The 22,300-nt window shown below is 40.2% G+C and overlaps 1 protein-coding gene across 2 annotated transcripts in view; it reads left to right on the forward strand.

Moving 5' to 3' along the window:
* LOC146582855 (insulin-like growth factor 1 receptor) overlaps positions 1 to 22,262 on the forward strand; it is a 61,330-nt gene extending 39,068 nt beyond the window's left edge. For both annotated transcript variants that reach the window (XM_085245282.1, XM_085245365.1), the window contains 19 exons: positions 2,542 to 2,848; positions 3,171 to 3,307; positions 4,348 to 4,492; positions 5,503 to 5,711; positions 5,945 to 6,071; positions 6,619 to 6,854; positions 8,250 to 8,417; positions 8,510 to 8,714; positions 9,977 to 10,281; positions 10,387 to 10,520; positions 11,353 to 11,512; positions 11,654 to 11,753; positions 12,733 to 12,803; positions 13,293 to 13,522; positions 13,661 to 13,768; positions 13,976 to 14,138; positions 15,039 to 15,168; positions 15,302 to 15,436; positions 16,542 to 22,262. In XM_085245282.1, coding sequence (XP_085101408.1) covers positions 2,542 to 2,848; positions 3,171 to 3,307; positions 4,348 to 4,492; positions 5,503 to 5,711; positions 5,945 to 6,071; positions 6,619 to 6,854; positions 8,250 to 8,417; positions 8,510 to 8,714; positions 9,977 to 10,281; positions 10,387 to 10,520; positions 11,353 to 11,512; positions 11,654 to 11,753; positions 12,733 to 12,803; positions 13,293 to 13,522; positions 13,661 to 13,768; positions 13,976 to 14,138; positions 15,039 to 15,168; positions 15,302 to 15,436; positions 16,542 to 17,067 — 3,596 coding nt within the window. In that variant the 3' untranslated portion in view covers positions 17,068 to 22,262. The remainder of the gene's footprint in view (positions 1 to 2,541; positions 2,849 to 3,170; positions 3,308 to 4,347; positions 4,493 to 5,502; positions 5,712 to 5,944; positions 6,072 to 6,618; positions 6,855 to 8,249; positions 8,418 to 8,509; positions 8,715 to 9,976; positions 10,282 to 10,386; positions 10,521 to 11,352; positions 11,513 to 11,653; positions 11,754 to 12,732; positions 12,804 to 13,292; positions 13,523 to 13,660; positions 13,769 to 13,975; positions 14,139 to 15,038; positions 15,169 to 15,301; positions 15,437 to 16,541) is intronic.
* Positions 22,263 to 22,300: the final 38 nt, after the last annotated feature.

A 22,300-nucleotide genomic window follows, 5' to 3' on the forward strand; every position in this document is an offset into this window, starting at 1 on the left:
GTTAATAAATACAGCAGTTTGGGTATGCTTTTGTAAGTTGCTGCTTTTTAGTGTCTTAGAGTTGTTCAGAAATTGTATTAATGCAGCATTAACCCCTGAACCAAACACAAACTTCCTAATCTTTATTCTTTAAGCACAAACATAAACAGGTTAAAACCATCTGTTCAATCTTTCTTTTGTGTTTTAGTCTGTGCTATCATCCACTACGATCTGTCTTGTAATGCTATATACTGTGTGTCCAGATCTTTCAATATAATATAACAAGTCTCTGTGGATAAATCATTGAAATATAAATAAAGGGGAGTAGCCATACGCATCTGCTCTGGCCTGTTGTCTTTGGTTTGTTTGACAGAGTTGGTGGAGGCAGCATGTTGAAACGTGTTCCAGTGTTTTATCGCTCAGCATTCTATAAACAACACATCATTTCTTATAGCTTTGTGTTGTTTGGTGCTGGTTTAAACAGCCTCTGGCTAACCTATGTGGATGACACAATCAAAATTACAGTTTCTTTGGCTTCAGAAATCACTGTCCCTTTGTTTATGCCTCAAAGGACACACAACCAAATAATTTCAAGCAGGGATTTACAGTGTTTCCATAGCAGTTAGTGTTTGTTTCTGTGGCAGACACGTTACTGTTTAGAGTCAGTTTGAGCCAATCAGCTTATGTCATGTTGAAGCAGTGAGCTGCCGACAGTAAAGGTGGGTTAAAGGCTGCTGCTGCTCAGCTGCGTGATGGTGATGGTGAAAGGTATGTGTCAGCTAGTCAAATAAGCTGCCTTGGTGATTTGTTGTCTATCACGCTTCATTTAAATTCCCCCGCTGCAGAGACAAAGGCCATGACGAGATGTGGCTGCTCTCTATATGTATGTCAATATGGTGTTTTTCTTCTGGAACTCCTCAGTCACTTTTTCCTGTCATCAGTTACAATATCCTCTTATTTAGAGGAACACCACAGCAACTGGACGAGTTATTTGTAGCTCTGTTGGCTGGAAAATCCGGAGTGGATCAGGGAGGAAAGCACAGCTGAAGCACCTTTTTAGAATTCTATAATTATCATTATTCTGTAATTTTAAGAATACTACTACTACCACGACTACTTCCTTTGGCTGCTCCTTAAAGGATCGCCACAGTGGATCGTCTGTCTCAATCTTACCCTATCCTTAGCGTCCTCCTCTGTCACCCCAACTTATCTTATATGGAAATCTTGTTCTTCGTAATCTGTGTGTTTGATTTGGCAAAGATTTTACAGTAGATGCTCTTCCTCACACAACAATGCCCATTTTTCCAAGATCGAGACATGCATGAAGAGTACACTGGCTTGTGGCTCCCCATGGTTGGGTTGCCTTTTATAATAGTAAGACTAAGAAAACAAAAATTCAAATGTGGTTGGTTGGATATGAAGCAGCTTGCATGAGTACCTCATATGTGGCTCTTGGTGTATTTAAAAGCTTTAATCTGGGCGGGTGTGCATGCATGCATTGTCAGTCATTCACTGGTAAATGCAAATAATTTGTTCAGAACTGAAGCCAGTAGTGTCATAACAGAGGCATGTTCACACTGAAGGCTGACTGGTTATATTTATGTGTTATGGTTTTAGGTTCACTGCAAGCTCTGTTTGGTTGTTAAATATGGATTTGCATCAGTGGGAATAAATCAGTGTTGTTGTTTGCTCCAAAATTTTAACTTGTATGTAGTGGTATTAAGGGCGAAATATTACATTTTGAATGGTGTGACGGTAGAATATTAAACAAAAATATTTTTAAAAGTCCAAATTAAAACATAGAGGATATTGGCCTTTTGCAGTAGCTGCTCCTAAATGGTGGTACACACTCCCCCTTCACATCTGGAGTTATTTTAAAAGTTATTTAAAACACAGTGTTTATTTTTTGGCTTTTAAACCAGGCTGAGGTTTTAATGAGGTCTTCTTCTTCTTCTTCACAATTGTTTGTTAAGAAGTTTGTTTGCTTTTTTGTTTCATGTTGATTAAAAGATTTACGTTGTTCTTTAAGTGTGCCAGGTAAATAATAATGGCACATGGCACTCTACGATTGTGCTACAACCTGGAAATTTGAAAACCTTTTTGGTCTGCCTTCAGGGTGAGATTATCTTTCCTGCTGCAGCAAACCTACATGTGCATCATCTGTGCAAAACATTCACATAGGAAACGTATAAGGGAGCAGTTAAATCTGTAGTCATCTTTACTAAATGACCACTGGGGCTCGAGTAATAGAACATGTTATCAACTCAACTCGTTTGCTGTTGGAACCTCAGCCTCTCCATAGGCCAGAGTGCCTTTGAGCAAGATGATGATAGCACAGCAGCACTGCCATCATGTATTTGAGTTTGTGTGGATAGGTGTATGAGGAAACACTGAAAAGTGCTTTGAATTCTTGAAAAGCAGAAAATCAATTTTTAACTACAGGCTATGTACCTAAAAATTAATGTCATGTTCTGATGTTTTGTTTTGTTTTTTTATTGTTTTTATTATTTTCTGGGGGAAATTGTCTGACTAAAATACCCCCCTTTCTTTCTGTCTCCACAGTGGGGTGCCCAGAGAAGTGTGCACTGCGAGCGTGCACAGCAGACGGCGAGTGCTGCCACCCTCAGTGTCTGGGCAGCTGCACAGTCCCCGATAGTGACACAGCATGTACTGCATGTGTGCATTACTATTACCAAGGCCGCTGCATGGCTGACTGCCCCCCAGGCACCTACAAGTTCGAGGGCTGGAGCTGCATCAGTGCCGAGCTTTGCTCCAAAGCCCAATTTACCGACCTTGACAGATACGTTATCCATGGAGGAGAGTGCATGCCTGAATGTCCATCTGGGTACACACGTGCTGCACCAAACAGGTGAGCTGCTGTTCAACCTGAATTTAGCCTGGTTTAACACCCTCCTTATTGTTGCTTATTGTTGCTTTGCTAATATTGAATTTAGCTCCATCATAGTCTCTGTATGGCCTTCCAAATAGTGAAGGCCGTTAAGCATGCCGAGGAATTTCACCTAGACATGCTTTGGCTGCTTCTGTGAAATGTTGACGTCAAATCTTTCAGGGACAGAAATTTTAAAAAAGAAAGAAAGAAAACCCCGCTAAACCAGTTTGGCAAATAGATGCCTGTCAAGAACGACGCTGTACATTCACTGTCTCCTGCCTTTCTCTCTGTCTGTCTCCAGTATGTTTTGCACAGCTTGTGATGGTCTGTGTGATAAAGTATGTGATGGGAAGGTCATCGACTCCATGACTGCTGCTCAGTCTCTCAAAGGCTGCACTGTTATCAAAGGCCACCTGCAAATCAACATCCGCAGAGGCCGTAAGTACTGCGGTGTAACACAGCAATACGACTGTTAATACTCGCATTTCTTTGTGAGGGAGGCCCGAGGAGCTGGTGTAGAACATTATGAAGATCTGTTATATTCACACCGTTAAATCAGACGCAAAAAGAAGTTATCACAGATTTTGCTACTTGAGAAAGTCACATGAGAACTCAACAATTTGAATATATTTCATTGTGCATTCAGGAAAGCTGTCGTCATGGATTACAACAGTTTAAAAATGGTTCTATAATAACATTATTTTACAGTAACAATGTAATTTCCAGTTCAAAATAATCCTTATTTGTCTCCTCTTGGGCCTTTGTGCAGCCTGTGATTTAATCTACTGACTGAAACAACCTGGTTCAGTTCCCCTGTCCCTACCTTTAAGCTACCTTTGCTCTTATTGGCTTCTCTTCATAAATAGAAGGTTTGTAAATAGTAGGTGGGTGGAGCTTTTGTGCTCACAGCCAGAGTCTCAGGGTTTAACCCATATGAAAAATGCTGACACACTCCAAAGCAGTTTTAAACTTTAAACAAAGAAAAATAACCAGGTTTGTTTTTTGTAAGCGGGGCTTAATGTTCTCAAGCTTAATGCATTTATGATTATCATATGGCCAGAAATGACAGGAAAATGTTGATACCTCTGTTAATTAGGTTCTACAGACCTTTTGGATGAAACACACTTGTTTAGTCATATGTCTGAAGGTCCATTTTGTTCCAGGAATAAGTCCTGGCCATGTGCCTAAGATAAACATATTACATATATCTGCTTACTTTCACACAGTATAGAGTCAACCGTCTGAAATGGAGCATTTAGCCCATTTTATATTTCATAGTTTTCACTCATGGTGATTGCTTGTACACATACTGAAATTTTAGCCATGTTTAAAAATTAGCATCCATCATTGTAACAGCATATATATGACAGGAAATGCATAAAATGATAATAAGTCCTCTTTAAGCCAGCAATGAAGTACTAAAGGGTAAAATGCATCAATAGATAAATGAATGTGTTTGTGACGGTCTGTGTGTTTAGATAACATGGTGGCAGAGCTGGAAAGTTTCACAGGTCTGATCCAAAGGGTGACTGGTTACGTACGGATCATACACTCGCACACACTGAGCTCCCTTGCATTCCTTCGGAGCCTGAGATACATCGATGGAGAAAACCTCCATGAAGAGTAAGAACACACACACTTCTCTACGTGGATAAACATACAGCCAAGGTTTTAATCTCAATGCCTTACAGTGGAGACGGATGTTTGTGCATTGGGACACTCTGAGCTCATTTCTTCTCATGTACTTTTCTCAAGGATTCACCTGAATATTAATTAGTTCTATTCATTTATTCAATTCTGTTTTATTAGTTTAGTGCCACTTCACAGTAAACATTGCCTCAAGGTGCTTTATAGTGTAAGGTAAAGGTAAAAGTGGTTCTCTCTCTCTCATTTTACTTTTGAAAACTCTAGGAACCACAAAAAATTAGTGCTCAACAAACACAACTCTTGAGTAACTACATTTTCAGCTAATATATAAGAATGATGTGATCCAACATCCTCAAGATGTTCAATCTTTAGTGAAAAAAGTTAAACAAAACTTGAACAAGTGCAGTTGTTTGTTATTTGTTTGTGAATGAGGTATAACCTCCAACAGTCCCAGGAAAGGTTCTCTCAGGGTCATTGAGAGGCCTTCGTTTCCCTCCTCCATCTGTTTGTGTTCACAGGAATCTTACTGTCCCAAGGCCCACATTACAGTCATTCCTTGATGTCTGGGTGTTACCCAGAGAATCATAAAAAAAACCTCCTCTCCAGCACACAAAAAAATGTCAGCCCCTGGTTAATCGGATTTGCCAGGTGATTTTTATCCTGCTGTCAAGCAGTCCCTCTGCTGTCTAACTGGGTCATTAAACCTCCAGCTAGAAGAGAGATCTACCGAGAAGAGTAAAATAGCTACATTTTGTTCAATTAGCATAGCTTCCCCTAATAGACAAGTCGCTAGTGGATATGTTGTGTAGTTTTCCATTACGTGCTGAAAATAAGGCCTTAACCTTGGTGGGAAAGTTGGCTCTCAGCCTAGCATGAATCACTATACACACAATACACTCATAGATAAACATACACGAATGAATGTAGAACGAAGCAGCATATTGATGACTGTAATCCATTCATCTCCTCCTCTTTCTGCCCTCTAGCATGTATGCCTTCTCTGCATTCGACAACCAACAGTTACAGTATCTTTGGGACTGGAAGCAGCACAATCTGACCATCAAAACAGGAAAGCTGTACTTCAGAGCCAACCCTAAGCTGTGCATGTCCGAGATCCGCAAAATGTGGAACAAAACAGGCATCCAGGCCCGCTTTGATGAGAGTGATTTCCGAAACAACGGCGACAGAGCCAGCTGTAAGGGTCAAAATGAGCTTCAGTTTGAAAACCACAAACATTTAAATTGCTATGTCCAGTTCGTGTGCTGAAGTTACTCTAGTTTACTAGAAGTTTGCAAACACCTCTTTTGAGCGTGATGCTGTTCTGCTTCTTATGTCAGTATTTACTGCGCCACTCTGTCAACACTAATTGCTGCATATTAATGCACACATACTGAAGCGCTTTTTCCCCCCTCTTTGCTCCCTCCATAGGTGAAAGCACTATTCTGAAATTTAAGTCTAACAGCACCAGCAGCACAAGGATCAAGCTGACATGGCAGCGCTACCGGCCCCCTGACTACAGAGACCTCATCAGCTTCATTGTCTACTACAAGGAAGCGTATGTTTTTTGTTTATTTTAGTTTATCTGCAGGCTGAGTGTTACTGAGCTGAATCTTAATCCCACCACTTTATCAGCCAACATGTTTTAAGTTAACTGTCAGAGGTTAGGTTTCAGAAACATTAACAGGACTTTAAATACAGGAAATTTTACTTTAATCAAGTTTTATATTAACTTGGTACGTAGTTTCACAAATGTCCAGAGAATCAGCAATAGGAAATCTCACTTAATGGTTTTCCAGCCACAACTATTGGGCGAATATTAGGAGCTGACTTTAAGTGGACATTTAAGTGTTAAATCGTTGCAGAAGAATGAGGGGAAAAACTGATGCAAAGACATGATGTATTAAAAATGGTGGGCCAGGCAACAAACAAATACAGCAAAGTAAAAAACACGATGGAAATGTGGTCTTTCTGTCTGTGTTAACTATTATTTTGAGGAAGATGAGATTTTTGTGTTTTGCTGACATTCTTCATTTGTGTAATAAAAAACACATGAATTAAATAGATGTACAGTAATAAATTAATAATTCGCCCTTTTCTTCCAGGCCCTACCAGAACATCACAGAGTTTGAGGGACAGGATGGCTGTGGCTCCAACAGCTGGAATATGGTGGATGTGGAGCTGAGGCCTGACAAGGAGTCAGATCCTGGAGTTCTTCTGTCCAACCTGAAGCCGTGGACACAATATGCTATCTTTGTTAAAGCTATCACACTCACAGTGGAGGATAGACACATGCCAGGAGCCAAGAGCAAGGTGGTCTACATCCGCACCAGCCCCTCAGGTAAACACCACAACAGCACAGATCAAAAGTTAGTCTCTTACAGTCTGTACTTTCTTCTCTCTAAAAGTGGAGAAAGTACTTTTTTGTTCGTTAGAATAACCAGGGAGTTAAAGAGCAAAATTGTTGTTTGACTAAGCCGACACTAAATATCCCCAAGTAATGCCTTTGTTTTCATTCAACATAAGCAGCTGAAATGGGAAGGAAATTTAAATAAAATGACATTTATGTAGCACTTTTCTGGTGTTATTAACTTCTCAGTGCTAGACACTGCAAACCCCATTTTCACCCACACGTTCATATACTGCTTTATTCTTCAGTGTGTTATCTATTTCAAAACCATCTGTCCAGGGCAGTGTACACCCTGGACAGGTCACCAGTCCATCCTAAGGCCAGCACAGAGTGACACACAACCATTAATTCCTACGATCAATTTAGAATCGCCGATTAATCTAACACGTACGTCTTTGGACTGTAGGAGGAAACCAGAATATGCAGGGAGAACCAACATGCGCACAGGGAACACAAGCAAACAGCACAATCTAACCAGGAAGCTTCTTGCCATGAGGCAACCGTGCAAACTACAACTGGTGCCGTTTAACCCAACCCAAAAATAAAGATTCATCATTTGGTTTTAGTGCCAAAGCTAATCGTAAACTAATCAGTCAAAAAAACCAAAAAACCATATTTATCTTGTCCATATCTTTAGTTGCAGAATTGCAGGTATCCTGCTGTGGCCATGTTTTCACCACCACTGCATTGTAGCTTTATATGTGTTGTTCGACTCCCCTCTATCGTTCGGTCTAAACAATCCCAAAGGGGCATTACTGTATCCCCACCAATGCATAGCAGTTTTCAGCTGGCTTTCTGGCCTTACTGTTTGGCTGCTGCCATACTGTCACTGACCTCTGGTGGTTTGAATTAGCAACTGCTTTATTTCCCTTATTAGTTTAACAAAAGTAGCAAACAACTGTGATGTTACTGAAAATCATATCCTTGAAGTATATTTTTATACTAAATGGTTTGGTATACCTTAAAACCACCGTACAGCATATGCTTAGTTGCTACTTGTTTTGCAAATAGAAGTGGATTATTTCTCTGTCAGAATTAAAGCATTTCTGGATTTTATCCAAACATACTGTAAGGAGATGGAGAGGAAGACTGTTTGAAATAAACACAGCTGCAAGTCAAAGAGATGGAGAAAATCTGATTTAAACAAACTGTAATATACTGCAGCAATTAGATGAAATGGAAGGCTGCTTTAAATAAGTCCAGCTGCAGTGTAAAGACATAGCAGCACTGTGATGTCAGACGATCACATCTGCACTGGCAGCCTGAAGGAGAAAAGAGTTTACTCAAAAGTTGTTAGAAATCAGTTTATGCCTCTGTGCTTCTCAGCACCCTCCATGCCTCAGGATGTGCGAGCGTACTCCAACTCATCCACTCAACTGGTGGTACGCTGGTCGCCCCCTGTCTCAGCGAATGGCAACCAGACGTACTACTTGGTAAGATGGCAGCAGCAAGCGGAAGACCGAGAGCTCTATCAGCACAATTATTGCTCCAAAGGTACACGCACACAGGCATAAACTTCCATTGCCACCCCTGCTGCTAATAATTAAGTCACAAACGGACTACAAATCTTTCTCTTTCTCCTGCAGAGTTGAAGATTCCCATTAGGATCGCTGCCATAGGGGTGGGAGACCAGGAAGAGGAGACAAAGCCAACTAAACTAAATCCAGATGGGGCAGGTAAAGGCTGTTGTCCCTGCCCCAAATCAGTGGAAGACCTGGAGGCTGAAGCTGCTGACGCCTCTTACCGAAAAGTCTTTGAAAACTTCCTGCACAACTCCATTTTCACACCAAGGTGATTAACCCAAGATCGTTATTTCTCCATGTGGCACAGCCGTTGTGTAGCTACGGCAACATTTAACTTGATTTTTACCCCTATGTGAACTAACCAAATATCTATGCATGCACAATTTGAGTAATTTTTCAGGTTAGCAAAACAGAGATCAGTTTCTTCCTTTGGTCTTTAGTCATTATACAGTATAATTATGCATAGCAGTTACAAGCCTAATGAGGAGTGATAATTCAGTCTTTATATTTTTTTATCCTTCTTGAAATTTCCCTACAAATGTATTTACTTTTTCTTCATTTCCCTGCATAGTGGCTCAGCTTCTGTTTGATTTGGTTAGTGATAGGTAGTCACCCTGCTGCATTGCACTTCGGACATCTGCATCACATTATTTCTTTATGTCTCAACACACATGTGCAAGTCCATTGGGAATAATTAGTTCTTGGTGTGTTTTGCCAGGCCAGAATAAAGGGATTTGTGTACTTCCATCTAAAGATAAACATCAAGTGTCATCATATTTTCTGCACTTAGTTTTGAGCTTACCTTTAACAGATGTGTGCAAACCAACATGAATGGGACAGTATCTGTAAACTCTGCTGATGTGATCATTACACGCCTACCAGAGTCTTTTATGGATTGGCTGGAACTGTTTAACTATAATTAGCCAAAGAAAACATTTCTTTCTTGGTGTTAGACGAAATATAATTGAGGATACATTTTCAAAAGCCATTTAAAAGGTGTCTATATTTCATTCTGGTTGAGACAAAACCTTGGCAATAACATTGTCTGGTATTCCATCCAATGAAATATTATGAAATAAAGGCACATGCGGGAAACTACTTGGTAATCTCTTGTTGCTCAGCTGTGTTAGTGGGTCTGATATATCACATTTCGGCACGTACTGTGTGCTTTGCCTGTAAGAGTTTAGTAACTAGAAAATTAACTGAGCTGTTCAGTAATTCTGTTTACAGTGTTCCTACCATGCTTCATCAGAGCTGCTGAACCAAAAGCCAAGTGGCAACAAAAACAAAACAGATCACTTAAAACGTCAAGTTTGAGCAAAGTATTCCAGTAACTCTGGAATCAGCACAAACCTAAAGAGCTAAGAAGTAAACAACAAAGGAGACAGACAGGTTTCAGCGTCTTGTGGTTTACCGCAGTATTTCACATCTTGCTCCAAAGTATGAAAAATTGCACTCAGGTTGGGCTTAATGTCACTTAAAATCCACCTGTTTCACACTTAGAATTTCTCCTCTGACTCTACTTTTCAGGCCAGCAGATCGTCGCCGCAGAGATCTGTTTGGCATCGCCAACTCTACTCACTCCCGCCGCAACCACCTGCACGGCAACAGTAGCACTGCCCCTCCTCTTCAAGCCGCTGGCAACAGCAGCACCCCCGAACAGGATCCGGCAGACCAAGAATTTGAATTCATTGAGCAATCAGTGACAGAACGTGAGCTGCAGATCTCTGGCTTGCAGCCTTTTACGGTTTACCGCATCGATGTTCATGCGTGCAATCGACAGGTCGTACGTTGCAGCGCAGCGGAGTTTGTCTTCTCCAGAACCAAGCCTGCAGGTCAGCAATTTGTTTTGAAACATTACAGGCAACTGGGACACACATGACCAAGCTGTGATTTCTTTGATACCCATTGTAATTAAACTCTGGCTGTGATTTTACCAGAAAAAGCCGATGACATCCCGGGTCCAGTGACCTGGGAAGGCCACGAGGACTGGGTGTTTCTGCGTTGGCCGACGCCGCCTCGTCCCAACGGACTTATCCTCATGTATGAGATCAAGTTTAAACTGGGTGCTGAGGTAGGACAAACTGCCTTTGTTTCCAGTAAATTCAGTAGTTTATTCAGAATTCTTTTTGCTCGTAGATCATCTTCTCCTCTGTATGAAGTGATTAATCTGAAGTAATACTTATAATACTGCTAACTTTTAAGACTGGCAGGAAGTTCACAAAGTACATTAAAGCAAAAGGGACAGATGCTAATAGCAAACAAAAAACACAAAAGAAAAACAAAAAAGGGATGTGGCATCAAAGCAAGTCTATAAAAATGAGCTTTAAAGAAGAGATTTTTATGTTACCCAGTCTGTCTGCCAGTCATTTAGCTAGAGCCATTTCACGTTTGCAAGTATCAAAGTCAACGCCATAATCTCTCATTTTCCCTTTAATGAAAACCAAATGATCACTATTCCTTTAGTCTTCACTGCACAACACAGAATTTCAGTTTAACCTAATGCTCTGAAAATGTTGGGAAGTCAGTTCTGACACATAGAATGTGATGCAGAAGTGTTCTCATGTTAAAATGTGCTCATTTTAAATGCAGAACAGATTGAACCAACAAACAGGAGTTAAGTTTTAGAAACGCCATAAAAACAGTGGCAACGCTGGGTCTCAGAAGTACATGCTAACCAATCAAATACGCCACTGACCAGACATGAGACTTATTATTTATTCATCTTGAGGCAGAATGGGTCTGGCACCCTAAACCCTGTCCTTACTATTTATTGCACAGTACAAATTAAAAACAGCAGGCCCTTGGATGTTTGATTTGGATTTAGTAAAACTTACTCCATAATAAGCTCTCTTTTCTGTGTGTGTGTGTGTGTGTGTGTGTGTGTGTGTGTGTGTGTGTGTCAGACTGAGAAGCATGAATGTGTATCTGGTCAAATGTATCGGGCCCAGCGTGGCGTTCGGCTGTCCAACCTCAGTCCAGGAAACTACTCAGTCAGAGTGAGAGCCACGTCTCTGGCTGGCAATGGCTCCTGGACACAAACTGTGGATCTCTATGTGGCTGAACGTAAGTAAGACGCATGCGATCATGCATCATTAGAGTTGATTGCAGCATTTTTTTAAACAAAATGTTGTGCCTTTTTGTTTTCTAACAACTGAATGACGTCAAAACTACCAATGATATTAATCAAACTGTTCGACCTAGCAGGATATGAAAATATCTTCTACGCCATGATCTTCGTTCCCATCTCCATCATCATCTTCATCTGCCTTCTGATTGGAGTGATGGTTGTTCTCAACAGGAAAAGGTTTGTGCACAAGAAGTGTTTCGTCACCTACGAAAGATCTATCCTGAGAAAGAGAATGCCATACTTTTCCCGAAAGAAACGCGACCCTGTATCAGGAAAAAACCCAAAATGAAAGGCATATGGGCATGTACTTTTCTTCCTTTTTCTTCCCCAAAGTAAACACTTAAACAACGTACTAATGGGTGGTGTGGTCACACTGTGATCCACAGTCACTCAACCAACACACTAACCAAAGCAAAAATGCTTTTGCCAATTGTAGTCCATAAAACTAAGTGGCAAATAAAGCTAGAATTCCATCTGTTACGTGATTGGCACCCTGTTGTATGTGGGGTTATAATATTTAGTGTTTATGTTGAAATACCAAAATTATCCTGAAGAGAACTGAAGATCATAAATTTGCATGATTTGAACTCAAAACAACCTGAAGTAATATGAAGTAATGAGTCTCCAGAAGAAATTAGCAACACCTGTCATACTGTGATTTTACTTTAGGGCCTATTAATCTTTTTTTCTTTTTTCTGAGCCAGCCACAGTAGGTTTCCTAATTGAAATACTACAATACTTGTTTTCACACGTGCACTGCAACAACTTCTCTAGTTTGTAAATCAGTCAGTCTTTAACCTGTCCATTCCTTAGTATGAAGATCAAGTGCTAGAGAGCTGTGCATTGCTGCCTCCTGCTCTATCCAGGCACTGTTATGCCTAACAAATGTCGAGTATATCTGGGAGCGTAAATGCATCTGAAGCAAAAGTTCACTTGTGTCAACAGTGAATGTTGCATTTTACTAGTATTCTTTGTAAAATAAAAAAATTGATGTGCATGATTATACCCTTATGCATGCTCCCTGTTCTGTGTCTGTGTGTGTGTGTATATATATATATATATATATATATATATATATATATATATATATATATATATATATATATATATATATATCTCTCTTTTTTTTAAATTATTATTATTATTTTTTTGTCAGGAACAGTGATCGGCTCGGAAATGGAGTTCTGTACGCTTCAGTGAACCCAGAGTACTTCAGCGCAGCAGAAAGTGAGTGAAGTTAAGCATTCCTGTCCATTCAGTGGCCTTTAGTTGAAAAACAAAACATTTGATAAGTACCTGTGATCAGCACTGCTGAGATGGAAATCTTGGTTATTAATAAGACTGCCTCAGCTTCAGCCACCATACACCTATAGGAATTTAAATCACATTTATAACCTATGCACATTAATGTGCCAGGGAGCAAAGCCAGCCAGTTTTTATCAAATTTATCACTAATTTAAAGCCATGAAAATATATTACACTTGTACAACAATCACAATCAACCAGAAAACAACTGCAGTAATAACTAATAATTTGTCAGCTGGACTCTCTCCACTAGAGCGAGGCTAGCTAATGTGTTTTTGAAAGATTGAATCTTTACATCACTATCTCTCTGTCTGCTTTGTTAAATAGCTAACACTGGATGTGGATAGGCAGCACACATCAGAAAGTAATCACGCTTCTTTTGCTAACATAAAAATGCCTTTTTCTGTGCAGTGTATGTACCAGATGAGTGGGAAGTGGCACGGGAGAAGATCACCTTGAGCCGGGAGCTTGGCCAAGGGTCATTCGGCATGGTGTACGAAGGCATAGCCAAAGGTGTGGTCAAAGACGAACCAGAGACGCGTGTTGCCATTAAGACTGTTAATGAGTCGGCCAGCATGAGAGAGCGGATTGAGTTCCTCAATGAAGCCTCCGTCATGAAGGAGTTCAATTGTCATCATGTGGTATGTGCTCACATAAATTCAGATCTTACGGAGAAATCAGGGTAGTTCATATTTTCTGACTAGTTAAGAAGAAATGGCCACATGGTTACATCAGTTCCCTTTGTTACCTGTGTTTGAATCATCCTATGTTTGTTGCAGGTTCGTCTCCTGGGAGTGGTCTCTCAGGGCCAGCCCACGCTGGTTATCATGGAACTGATGACCCGAGGAGATCTAAAAAGTTACTTGCGCTCCTTGCGACCTAAAGAGGTAGTAAATTGTCGTCATAGTGATCCACAGAAAATGAGTACTGAATAAAAACAAAGCTAAATATTTAATCAGTAGGGTTTTTTTGCATGATAGTAACTTAATTGTATCTCTATCCAGTGTAATGCAATGTTGTAATTAAGTGCAGTGAGAGAGTATCACCTGTGGGTCAGATAATTCATGTTCGCTTGTTCTCCTTCATGTCTCCAGCAACAGTGGTCCAGCCTGTCTCTCCCTCCTCTGAAGAAGATGCTTCAGATGGCAGGGCAGATTGCTGATGGCATGGCTTACCTCAACGCCAACAAGTTTGTCCACCGAGATCTGGCAGCCAGGAACTGCATGGTAGCCGAGGACTTTACTGTTAAGATCGGAGGTAAAGGATGAGTCTTGTCACTGGAAGTATGCTCACTAAGTGTAAACTCAATTACAGAGTAAAGTAGAAAACACACCACTAGCATCATTAGCTATTTTCTAGACAGTTATAGCTACAATGATGTGCCTTGTTAAAATGTCTAAGGCTCATGTGATGTGCTGTCTAAGGGTGTTGTCACATCTTCTGTGTTTAATCAGTTTAAATTGAACTGTTCGTTTGTGCAGATGCTAGCACAGTAATAGCACTCGGCAGCGAACCAAAACAACTGTGCTGAAACCCTTTAGAGGAGGTGGTCTCAGTGCAGTTCCAAATGAACTCCAGAGCGGTTTGTTTATGGTGGGAACGTAATCCGACCCCCATCCGAACAAACTACAAATGCTTTGGATTCTGAATGGGGCAAGGCACTGTTAATGCCTGTACGGGCTAGCAGCTAGCCATGACATGAGCTTAAATTCTCCTTCTTCTCTGATAGTCCAGAACACAGCACTTTCTTCCTGTATTTGCTTTTGTTGCTTCCATCCACAGAAACTTCTGGCCAATGAGGGGACTGGGTTGTAGTCATGCATTTTGCTTTGCTTAGAGTTTACTTGGATTTTTCTCTGTGTGAAAACAAACCAAACTGCAGGGAAAAGCTACAAGTTTACAAACTGATTAACTGATTCGGACCAGAGTAAACAAACCATAGGTGTGAAAACACCCTAAGTGATGGCAGTGAATGTAATGCTGTTTTAAGAGTTATAATACCAGTAAAAAGCACCACCGTATGAAATACAAACCCACTCAAATTACACCAAGAAGTCAGAAAAAATTTGAAAGCATTTCTATCGAATGAAGTGACTGTTTTTTGCTTCACTTTCTTACTTTTGGTCTGTGTGCGCTTGTGTTTGTGTGTGTGAGTAGATTTTGGCATGACCAGAGACATCTATGAGACAGATTACTACCGCAAAGGTGGTAAAGGTTTGCTCCCCGTACGTTGGATGTCACCCGAGTCCCTGAAAGATGGAGTCTTTACCACCAACTCGGATGTCTGGTAAGCAGATGCATGAAAACACACATGGTGACTTCATTCTATGTGTATACTGCTTCCAAAAATATGTCATCATTGTCATAAAGATAATGGAAAGCACACTTTTTTGCCCCCCTCCCCATTTCCCTCTATACAGGTCATTTGGGGTTGTGCTGTGGGAGATTGCCACTCTGGCAGAACAGCCCTACCAAGGTCTCTCTAATGAACAAGTTCTCCGTTTTGTCATGGAGGGGGGGCTTCTGGAGAAACCTCAGAACTGTCCCGATATGCTGTAAGACACACAAACTCCACACTGCACATTCACATAAAATGCTCTCATGTCTGTTTTCCTCTTCTCTGCTGGTTAATTTTAATTATCCGCTCAGTGAAGGGGCACTGCTGCCCTTCAGCCTGTGGTCTCTGGATTTGCTGAACTGCAGTACTGATTGCCTTCACAGCCCATCTATATTTCAGTGTGTGAACTTGTGTTCTTTAAGATGTGTTTCTTCTTAATGTGAAACAGCCGCAGTATAAATCCACATCAAAAGAGTCATGAGTGTCACAGACAAATTTGGCAACCAACAAGAAAACACTGAAGGATGCATCAGATGGTGAAGTCATGCGGAGAACAAATGTGAAGTCCCAGGGTTTGCTCTCTTCCCTAACAGCAACAATTTTATAAATAATATTATCCATTAGCATATCTAGAAAATACGGTCTTACTAGTGCACTTCCTTAATTAATAATGATGTGTTGTGTCCTAATTGTTTGGTTTGCAGCGGACCTCATCTCTTGCTTTACAAAATAAAAATCAGGCCCAGTTTGACATCCTGGAGCTGCCACTTCTGAAAAAAACACTTTTAGGTGCATTACTGCCCCCTTCTGGTTGTAGTAGCATGTTTGATACTACCAGGTACCAGTAAACACAAGAGAAAACGTTGATTCTAAGAAGATAAATATTGGTGTAAATTATTAGTATAATTTTTTTTAAGTGACCATTTTAGAAATAGCGGAGTCCACCTTACAGCAACTCTAAAACAAGTTAAGATGCTTCTTTAATCCACTCAAACTGCAGTGTAAGTTTGATAAGTTATGACTGCTTGAGTCATAAATTTGTTTGTCAGAATCAGGTTGGCTGCAGAGCTCTCTGTGCTGGATGCATGTGAAGGCAGCATCAGCTCAGCACTTCATAAACAAGAAGCGAGTGCACGAGGGTCATACAGCCATTTTAGCAACAGAAAGCAAACATTTGGCAAAAGTAAATATTGGTTTGTTGGTAGGAAAGTACAGTTCCTCTGGATAGGGTCATTACTGCAGGAGGACATGTTGTTGCTGAATACTGACCTGACCTATTTGTGTGTGTGTGTGTGTGTGTGTGTGTGTGTGTGTGTTTGCAGGTTTGAGCTGATGCGAATGTGTTGGCAGTACAATCCTAAGATGCGTCCATCCTTTGTTGAGATCATCAGCAGCATAAAGGATGAGCTGGACCCGTGTTTCAGGGATGTCAGTTTCTTCTACAGCGCCGATAACAAGCCCCCCGATGCGCCGCAGCTCCACCTGGAAAAGCTAGACAACATGGAAGATGTTCCTCTGGACGTTCCGTCATCGACACAACTGCAGCAGACTCCAGCTCCCCAACAGACGCCCCCTTCCCCAAGCTCAGAAGCACCACCTGGCCCATCGCTAGCTCCCAGCTCACCTTCCTCTCCCTGCACGTCGAGAGCTGCCATGGACAAGCACCCCTCCAGCCAGCAAGCAGCTAATGGGCTGTCGGGGGCGGGGCACGCAGCGGGGGCGGGGCTCGGGACGGGCTCGAGCGTCACAATGCGGCCGTCTCTGGATGATCTGCCACCATACGCGCACATGAATGGAGGACGCAAAAATGAGCGTGCCATGCCTCTCCCGCAGTCCTCTGCCTGCTGATTGGACAACCCACCAGACTGCAAACCTTCCATCTGCTGGACATCTCAGTGGATGGAATAAAAAAAAATTTTGTTGTTGTTGTTTTGGGGAATTTTTTTTGTTTGTTTTTTAAATCAAATACAGCAAACCGCGTGGTCCACTAGCTGGATGTGACCATTCAGTGAGACTTACAGGAAGACGAGCAAACATGTTCTTCTTTTTCTGTTTTTCCTTTTCATAAAGTTTTGGTTTCTACCAGCTGGCTGTCCAACGTGACACTGCCCTCGAGTGGGAAGATCAAAAACACTACAAATAAGAAAAATATCAATAATTTGTGAGATCTCTTTCTCTCTCTTTATGGCTGAACTTATTTTATAATCCATCATTTGTTACTTTTTTATATGTATTTACAAATGGGAGAAGAAAAATCTATAGGCCTTTATATAAAACGAGCGGCGTTTTGTTTGCTTTTGAACGGGCATTATGGTGAAAACGTTAAGCATATCTAATGAAGAAGAAACTCTTAAGAGTGACTGGCATGTCTCGTCGGTCGTTCAGTAGTGTGGTTGCTCTGCAGGCTGAGTGTCAGCGTAATGCCGGATCAACAGCCAACTCGCTGAAACAAACAACCAGAGGGGGAAAGGTCAACTCTGCCAAATTTATTGCCAAATTTATACTGTTTGTCAGATTCTCTCTTCTGCAGTTTTGCCCTGTAATTCTCCAACACACTCCATTGAAAATTAAAGCAAAACAAATCTGCTACTGCACTATTTTGAAATAAAAGGGATATTACCTTCCCTCTACAGTGCTACACTACAGTAAATCTGACATTATAGACTTTGAAATTATCTGAAATTGAGCCACATCTTTTCACAAAGTGCTGTACCATTACGGTTAAACCGCCAAATACAGTCCATAAAGAAGCAAAAAAAAAATAAAAAATTAAAAAAACAAACAAACTCAAAGCGAGGACTGCGGATGGAAAAAGTGTAAATGGGAAAAACAAACATAAACACGAGTTGTACAACGTCTCTCAGTCGGGGTTCTCCGAGTTCAGAGGCGTCTTTGTTGTTGTATTCGAACAGGTATTTTTTTAGGCTAGTCATCGGTCTCCAACCTTTACAACATCTCTCTGTGGGCAGAGCATTTATGTACACATCAGTTGTTTGTGTCACTTTTCTAACTTTTCTACAGTTGGAGACATTCATCGTGTACAGAAAGAAGCTGCTATTCCTTATTTCTCTTTGTGGTTGTAATATAGTCAATATCTATATATTAAAAAGAGAAAAAAAAACTCCTTCAGGTTGGATCTACGAACGTTTCAACTACAGTCCATTTTTTTTTTAATGCTTGTAACTGTGTAAAGTGTATCTGAGCTGGTTTCGTTTCTGTGTTTGCGTATAAGGTACGACTATTTGCCTTGTGTTTTGAAACACTTCCCCTCCCATCTAATTAGGGGACAGCGATGGGGTGCGACGACCATCGGTGTTCTTGTACTCTCTCGGGACCCTTTTGCATCAGTCCTCTATGGTTTGGATTAAACCGCTTCTACCCATCATTATCACTCTTAAGAGGCCAGGTGTCCCAACTAAATCTCAGGTCAAAGAGGAAAGTTTAATCCTGTTCTACTTTCCCGTTTGTTTTCTTCTTCTTCTTCTTCTTCTTCTTCTTCTTCTTCTTTTTTTTCCTTGTTCTGTCAAAACCCAGAGACATCCAGCCTGGTGTGTGTTAAACCTCGGTCTCATTCTTATTCTCTCTGACTGCTTTTCTTTTTTTAACAATACTCAAAAGCAGTGTTTTTACAACCGAATGGTTGTCAGGCTGCGTTTGATTTGACCTTTACACTTATGTATAGAAACCTAATACTGACAAAATGTAGAAGTGAGACATTTCAAAATGTAGCATTAAACACTGATAAACAATACTGTTAGTTAAATAATTCAGAAGGCATATTAAATAAAGAAATATGTAATTTATGATAATCTTCTATTATACCAGCTCATCACCTTAGTTTCCCCCTTTTTTTTGGAGGGTTTGTGCACACTTGCTGTTTGTTTAGTGCCTTTTAGCCACCTAGCAGCAAGAATACACTAAAAGGGGGCACGCAGTGGCGTCGGGGTGAGCTAATCCTAGTTATCTACCTGAGCCACCTGGTTCACCCAAGCTAACTTATTATAAAACAAACTCCAGAGTAAAAATTAAGTTACTTACTTTAATTACTCCTTTATTTGTTACCAACTATACAGGTGATAAGTACAGTTTACATTTTTACCTGAAGCATTTTACCCAGCAAGAAAATATTAACACATTTTCTTGCTGGCTCATGCTAGTTATACCTTTTTTTTGTTCTGGTTTATTATGAAAGAAAAGTGTTCATTAAATCATATGCTGCCATAATATGCCCTAATTCATGGTAAAAAACAAGAGCCGAATATGAAGATAATTGTGTTAAAAATGGGATATTTGTACCAGAAATGGTCCTCATGCTAGTTTAGTTGGGGGGGAAAAAAGGTTAGCTGTAGCTAAGTGGCTAGCAGCTCTGTCAGATGATCCCCACACATGCATAAAAGTCCTGAAAAAGTAATTAATGACCAGATTAATCATTAAATGTGTGCCAAAACCCTCCCAAAATCTCGGGCAATAAAAGATAAAAGGATGTATAAAATGTTCTTTTTAGTCCGCATTGTAATCATTTAGCTAACAGTATTATGTGAACTCACATTTCTTTTTTTCTGATACTGCATTTTTGTCAGTTTCAGGGCTCTGTGTTAGTGCCGTGTGCAAACCTTAAGAGTACAATGCAAAACATAATTTATGTATTTCAGGCGAGTACAGAAACCTGTCTGTGGGATACTTTCACCTTCTTCTAATCAACTTCTGTCTCTTCATCAGGGGTGGTTTTCTTTAGGCTGCTAGAGTAACCCATATTATTTATCTTTTTTCAACATATAAACGTGTGTTTGTAGAAGATTGGGCTGAGACATGGGTGAAAATTAATCTTATAGCATTGAGAGGTTTTTTTTTTTCCTTTGGGAACATTAAGATGTCACAGGTGACACTAAAAGGATTTATAAAAGGAACAAGTATTGAGGCCCTTCTCTTTGAGAATAAATCTTAATGGTATTCTTTATGAAGATTTACTGAAGAAAAACCATAATGTATGATCAGAGTGGACCACATAGAAAGATTTTTAAAGGTTTATTTGCCTCTGAAAGCAGCATTTGTGTATCCCTTGCCCAAATGTTTCTTGGTTATTTATGTCCTTTTTGTGTGAAGTGTAAATCACTGTAAAAAAAAAAATCCCCCATTAGATATTTTTGTTTTCCTTCTGATATGTTGTCATTTTGTTTTGTTTTTTTCTCTATTGTGGGGGAAGGTCTTGTTATTAATCCTTCAACCATCCATCTACCTCACTTTTTTTCTTTTTTTTCCAATCTATCTACATGTACAGAACAACAAAACATCTCACCTACAGTTGACTGGCTGTAATGACGATCTCACTGCATGCTGTCAATAACATGGTCAAATCCAAACCACAAACCAAACCATCCTGGAAACATGGTAAAAGTTCCAAGGGGAAAAACATGACCATCAAACATCTTGCTATTGAAGTTTGGCCCACGATGGCTTTTGTATTTGGGCTTTCTAAAGTCTGGAGGAGCTGCTACAAGCATACAAGAATGGAGGAAGGGCAATTCTGTCCTTTGCACCTACTCTGCACATAATCCACCACCACATTGTAGGGTTACGAAGTAGCATGTAGAATCCCCCCTTTTTATCTTTTGTATTTTTCAGGTTATCCTGTAATCAGGTGGATGAAGTTGTGACCTAAGCTAGCCACTATATGGCAAATCCACCTATTCGCTTGGTAAAACACACACAATGCAAACTTTCTTTATGGTACTATAAATTACTAACGTTTAATATGAAAAAATATAATGAAGAGTACAACTTAAAAATGTTTTATGGGTGTATTAGGGCCACATTGAGAAATTACTATATATTTTTTCATTATGTTGCCCTAATATTTGTACAGTTCTGGATGCCATTGTTGCTTGGAAAAACACTGTCGAGTGGGGTTTTCAAAGAGAGGAGAAGTAAATATAGCTGTAATTTAGTAGTAGTGCATGAAACTGGGTCTACCTGAAGGCCAAATTCGCACCTTTTAAATCCCACACGTGACCTGTGCCATGATGGTTCCGACCTAGAAAGCCCACTGAAGATGTTAGACAATCATTCACTTTATTTTTCTGGTTTATAAAAACAATGCTGCTACTATATGCTGTTTTAAAACTTGTTTAAACACATAAGGATACATATATGCAGGACTGCAGGCTGACAACCACCAGTTTCACCATTTTCAGTGTGACAGTTTAAATCCGTGAAAGCCCTCACTGCCTTTTATTACACTTTGAAGCACCGCCGAGTCTAAAACGAGCTTTCTCTGGTGATTTCTTCTTCTAGCTGTGGACAGTATAGACCGGTTTCAGCAGGCACACATTTTATATGACTTTTTTTTTTCTGTCAATACTTGCAGCAGGTATTTGGTACGTAGAAATGTTGATAAGTGAAGGTTGTGTGACTTCTGGATTTCACTATAACTATTACTTGCTTCATTTGAGGATTTTTTTTTCAACTTTTTTTACTGCCATAACAGGACTTTAGAGCTGTTGCTTTTGCCTCTAGACCTGTTTCCACATCAGTCAAATGCTCTCCCTCGTTTTTCTTTTCTTTTTTTTAAACCCTTCTTCCTCTCCTGTCAGGGTCATAACTTCAAACTGGAGGTCTCTGTAAGCCCAGCTGCAGGAAACGAATCCATGTTGGGTGGTCAGGATGGGTATTTTGGAGTTTGTGGTCTGAATTTTGCCTCACTTTTACCACTGGAACACCTCACAGAGCCGACATAAAATCAAATTTCGATATTTTTTTTCTCTCCTTTTTTGTTACATTGATGGTCATTTTGTTACCTGTACTTTTGATTTGTGTAAATTATTCATAGCCTTCCAACTTTTTGCGTTTTTATTGAAATGATCTGTTAGACTGAGGTTTCATTTTGGTTTCTCTTTTGTACATGCTGTTGTAAGAATTTTTCCTGTTATCGATATATTCTGAGTTCTGGGAAAAATTATTGGCTGAAGGAAAAGAGAATGTCTGTTTCTCTGATTCTTTTTTTTTTCTACAGGAGATTTAAGATGAATAAAAATGTATGCAAACTGTTTTGCTGCGTGTTTTGTTGGAACGGATGTTATTTGGG

The sequence above is a fragment of the Mchenga conophoros genome, linkage group LG1 (assembly GCF_057382185.1).
Source record: "Mchenga conophoros isolate Kocher_MC1m ecotype Shallow Benthic linkage group LG1, M_conophoros_male_GT1.1, whole genome shotgun sequence".
Lineage (NCBI taxonomy): Eukaryota > Metazoa > Chordata > Actinopteri > Cichliformes > Cichlidae > Mchenga > Mchenga conophoros.